General features: G+C 41.1%; 1 protein-coding gene across 1 annotated transcript in view; it reads right to left on the reverse strand.

Annotated features, from left to right (window-relative positions):
• Window positions 1–4946, reverse strand: part of ripor3 (RIPOR family member 3) — a gene marked incomplete at its 5' end in the record, with an annotated part of 31404 nt that overhangs the window by 2271 nt on the left and 24187 nt on the right. Inside the window, 8 exon segments of the mRNA XM_014015342.1 lie at window positions 296–386; window positions 949–1032; window positions 1161–1363; window positions 3218–3382; window positions 3975–4139; window positions 4230–4359; window positions 4435–4594; window positions 4665–4792. Coding sequence (XP_013870796.1) covers window positions 296–386; window positions 949–1032; window positions 1161–1363; window positions 3218–3382; window positions 3975–4139; window positions 4230–4359; window positions 4435–4594; window positions 4665–4792 — 1126 coding nt within the window.

A 4946-nucleotide genomic window follows, 5' to 3' on the forward strand; every position in this document is an offset into this window, starting at 1 on the left:
GATGTGTGGAAACCATGTTGGCTATTGCTTAGCATATTATTAGCTTCTAGATGCTGAAGTAGTTGATTAAATAATGTTGTTGTAAACAACATTAAATAATTTAAAAAAAGTATGAAAGTTATAAAAAGTAAAAGTCACATCAGAATGAGCCGAACATTTTGAATTACGAGCAGCTAAAATAGAACACAGTCAGCAGAAACAGCTGGATTGTAAAAAACAAGGAAAAATAAAATCAGGTAAACAACATAGTGAATTCTGACTGAGCATCAACATAAAACCAGCTTCATGTTTTTACCAAAGGAGAGGACAGTTTCTCTGGCTGACCGTCGCAGATCTTCATCCTCTGACCTCCACAGATCTGAGATTTGGTCCACGCTCTCTGTGGCCTGACAGAAACACAAACACAGAGAATAAAACACAAAAACACTGAATAAAAACACAACACTGAATTAAAAACACAAAAACACTGAATAAAAACACAACACTGAATACACTGAGTAAAAACACAAAAATACTGAATAAAAACAACACTGAATAAAAACAACACTGAATAAAACACAAAAACACTGAATAAAAACACAACACTGAATTAAAAACACAAAAACACTGAATAAAAACACAACACTGAATAAAACACAAAAACACTGAATAAAACACAAAAACACTAAATAAAAACACAACACTGAATAAAAACACAAAATACCAAATAAAAAACTGAATAAAACACAAAATACTGAATAAAAAACACTGAATAAAATACAAAAACACAGAATAAATCATTGAATAAAACACAAAAACACTGAATAAAACACAAAATACTGAATAAAACACAAAATATTGAATAAAAATACTGAAAAAAAACCCTGAACAAAACATAAAAATAGTAAATAAAACATGAAAACACTGAATAAAACAGTTGGGTCTGAGTGGGTCTGTGTGAGTCCTCACCCTGAGACTCTTCAGAGCTAGACAGGAACCCTGCTGGACCTGGACCTTGGAGCTCTTCAGACTCTCTGTGTAGAACACCACAGCCTGCAGGAGGAACAAAGACCAGGATCAGTTCTGCTTCAGACCGGAGGAACAAGCTTCAACGAGCTTCAGCTGAGGCTGAAGGATGGACTCTTATTTTGTGGTGTTTCAGAGGCTTTTATTTTGGTGACCTTGTTCCTGAAGGCCCTGCATCCTGCAGCTCTGCAGAGGCAGCTGCTGGCAGCTTTGCACACTTTGTGGTTGGAGTCCACCAGCAGGGCGGCCAGAGTCTGCAGCGTGGATCCCAGGGGGAGGAGCTCCGAGATGCCCCGCCCCCTAAGTTTGTTTAAAGCCCGCCTCCTTTTGGGGCTGGTCAGTGCGGACAGGATGTACTCTGAAACACAGCAGCCAAAAGCAACACATGAAAACAGCTGCAGGGCTTTGTTTCCTGCTTCATGTGGAGCTCTCAGCTAAAATCAGCTTCTAATTAACCTTCAATCACTTCTGTGTCTTTTTATTTTGACAAACAAATATCTTCAGTTTTTAAAACCAGTTTTTATCTAATTGCCAAAGCAAAACCTTACATTCCCCACAAAGACCTTGAAACTCTTCTCCATGCTTTTATTACATCTAGACTGGACTGTTGCAGCTCTTTATGTGTTGCTTTGGAACAATCATGTCTCCATGGTTTGCAGTTAGTCGCTGCTGCTTTTAACGGGTTCTAGGAGGCCGGACCACATCACTCCTGTTTTATCTGACTTGTTGATTGATTTTAGATTTTTTTTCTTACGTTTAAAGTTTGAAATGGTCTGGCACCCAGTTATTTATTGGCCCTGTTGCACTTTTATACCCCACACAGAGAACAGAGCTAATCAGATGCTTTTAGTGCAGCTGAAGGTAAAAGTGAAGCGTAGAGGGGAACAGGCTTTTACTGGGGTGGTCCTCAGACTCTGGAACAACTTGCCTCTTGAGATCCGTACTGCAGAGTCGGTTCTGTCTTTTAAATCTGACTTAAAAACACACTTTTTTACACTTTTAATTCAAGTTAAGTTTGAGCTACCTCAGGAATTTGTAATTTGTGTCTTTTTACTTGTTTTAAGCTTGTTATTATATTGTATTGTGTGGTCAACACTGTTGTTTTTAAATGTGCTATATAAATAAAGTGATGATGATGATGATGATCGGGTCAAACAGACCTGTTCAGAGCCAAACTAATCAGCAGGGATGTCCAATAATATCGTCCTACAGATATAATCGGTCCAATATTAGCATAAAAATGTAAAATCTCTACATATTCGTATCAGTTTTTCTTCTGATAACAAAGTTCTGATGAATTAGCGCCTGGATTTGACCTAAATGTGTTAATAAAGGTTTGTAGAGACGTTCACCGCAAAAGGCCTGCAAAAAGTAACAAAAGGAAAACTAAACTCTCAAACCTCTAGCTAAAAGCAAAAACGGGCAACAGGAGCTAAATTTGGCAAAAGACTAGCTAAAAAACACTAAAAGTTAAAAGTTGCAAAATAATAGCTAAGAGCTAAAGTAGCTAAAGATAATCAAAACATAACTAGAAGGCTAGCACAAATCTAAAAATAGCAAAGTAAAAGCTTAAAATGGCTAAATTTAGCTAAAAGTATCAAAAGGCTAACAAAAACAGCAAAAGAGTAGCTAAAATCTCAAAGTTACAAAAGGCTAACTAAAAGTATCAGATGGGTGGCTAAAAATAAAAAAAAGTTAACCTGAAGAGTAAAGTGTCAAAACACTTATCTAAAAGCCAAAAGTATCAAAGTGTTAGATAAACACCAAATATAAACAAAAACAACAAATGATGAAGCTGTTTTCAAAGAGAACAACGTTTTCAAAAGAACTGAAGAAATCTCAATGTATAAGGAAAGAATTTGTTTTTAAAGTTAACTATTTTGGAAAGTGTAAAAGTAACAGGCTGCGCAACTGATGACATCATCAAACTGGATTATCTCAGGGAGAGCATGATCCAAACTATTGTTTGAGACAAAATGTTAAAATTAAATATGGCATTTTCCCCACTAACTTCAGTTAAATGGTTTTTATTTTTGTACAGTGTTTACTTATGGAAAGCATCCAGTGGGGTGTCAAAAAGCAGGCATTATGGATGTGATGTCACCTTAATATCAGTTAATATCGGAATCAGAAATTAAGTTTTGAACAATATCGTCAAAAAGTCAATATGGAGCATCTCTACTAACCAGAGGGGAGTATAAAAGAGTCTGACCTTCTCTGGACAGGTGGGAGATGTGCTCTCCCAGGTCCTGGAAGCTCCAGCGCTTCAGATACACTGAGAGCTGGAAGAGGGTGACTCTGTCTGGGCTGCAGACGGGCCGACAGCCCGGCACCAAGCGACAGGCCGCCTGCAGCTGCTGCAGGAGCCGAGAGAACACTGAGGAGGAGGAGGAGAGATGAAGGCTTCACATCACACAAACAAACAGGTTCAAAGACTAAATAAATGAAAGATTCCAGTCTAATGTGTCTGACTGGGAGGAAGTGATGTGTGAGCGTTGGAGGTGTATGGGATGAATCTTGTGTCAGCAAGAACTGAACTTGAATTGCTCAGATTGAACTGAATGTGCATCATTTGAAACTGAATGCATTGGTTTGAAAATAAATTTCACTAAATTGAAACTGAATTTAATGTTTTGAATTTGAAACCTAGAGAACACAAAGTGAAACATAAATCTGTGGATCTGTGTTTGATTACTCTGCCTGGCTTTCTCAAGGACCAGGATGTGACACAAAAATCTGAATTATGGAACTGAAAGTGAAAGTAGTCAAACTGAATTTTTAATAAACCAAAATATTTCAAAGCAAATTAATTCAAATTCAAAACTTTAAATTCAGCTTCAATTTAGTGAAATTTATTTTCAAACCAATGAATTCAATTTCAAATTATGAACATTCAGATTCACTTCCTGTTGGCACAAAGTTGATCCCATAGAGCTGCGTCTCCTCAGACTCCTCAGGTGCTGCTGTACCTCTCTCTGATTGGCCGGGCTGCTTGGCCTTCACCTTGTGAGAGTAACGTTTCCTCAGCGCTCTGGAGAAGCTGTCCACGTGAGCGCAGAACGGAGAGCCGCTGTCATTGACACACTCCTCCCAGAAGAGCAGAACATCCCTGGATCTCTGGGCTTCAGGGAGGACTGCAGGTGGGAGAGAGAGGAGCATTGGTCTTTAAAGAGTCCAGCCAGATGTTTCCTCTCAGGTTCCAGGTGAGAAGGTTCTGCACGGACCATCTCCAGCTGAGATGTCGGGCTTCTTCTCCAGCAGCAGATGGCCGACTCGCTCCAGGACTTCAGCCTGGTGGGACGTCTCCTCCAGCAGCTCCCTCTGAGACGGGCCGAACTCCGTGGTCCTCATCATCTGAGGACACAGGGTGAAAGCTGAGTGATGGAAACAATCGACCAATCAGAGCACATCAGCCTGTAAATCCTGCACCTGCAGCAGGAGGCAGCAGAGATCCAGGTGCGTCTCCAGAGCCTGGTCCAGACTCCAGTTCCCAGAAGTCAACGGGGCCACCAGCAGCTCCTCCTCTGATTGGCTGTCAGTAGAGAGGAGGCGGAGACTCTTCAAGGTGCTCTGCTGGAAGGAGCTGATGCTGAAAGATCAGAGCAGACGTTTGAGAAGCAGCTGAAGCTGAATCACGTGTCCTCTGTCTGACAACTCACCCGCTGTCCAAACAGGAAGTGTCCTCATCGGCGTTCAGGTCATGTGACAGGAAGTCAAAGCTGCCCAGGACTTCCTCCACGGCCAGAGTCTCCTCTGAGGAGGAGGTCTGGAGGAGGGACAGGTGGTTCTGGAGGAGCACAGAGGATGTTCAGCATGTTGGACCTTCTCCATCCACACAGATCTGATAATATCCATCCATCCATCCATTTTCTTCCGCCTATCCGGGGTCGGGTCGCGGGGGCAGCAGCTTCAGAAGGGAGGCCCAGACCTCCCTTTCCCCA

Source organism: Austrofundulus limnaeus, unplaced genomic scaffold, assembly GCF_001266775.1.
Source record: "Austrofundulus limnaeus strain Quisiro unplaced genomic scaffold, Austrofundulus_limnaeus-1.0 Scaffold127, whole genome shotgun sequence".
In the NCBI taxonomy this organism is placed as follows: domain Eukaryota; kingdom Metazoa; phylum Chordata; class Actinopteri; order Cyprinodontiformes; family Rivulidae; genus Austrofundulus; species Austrofundulus limnaeus.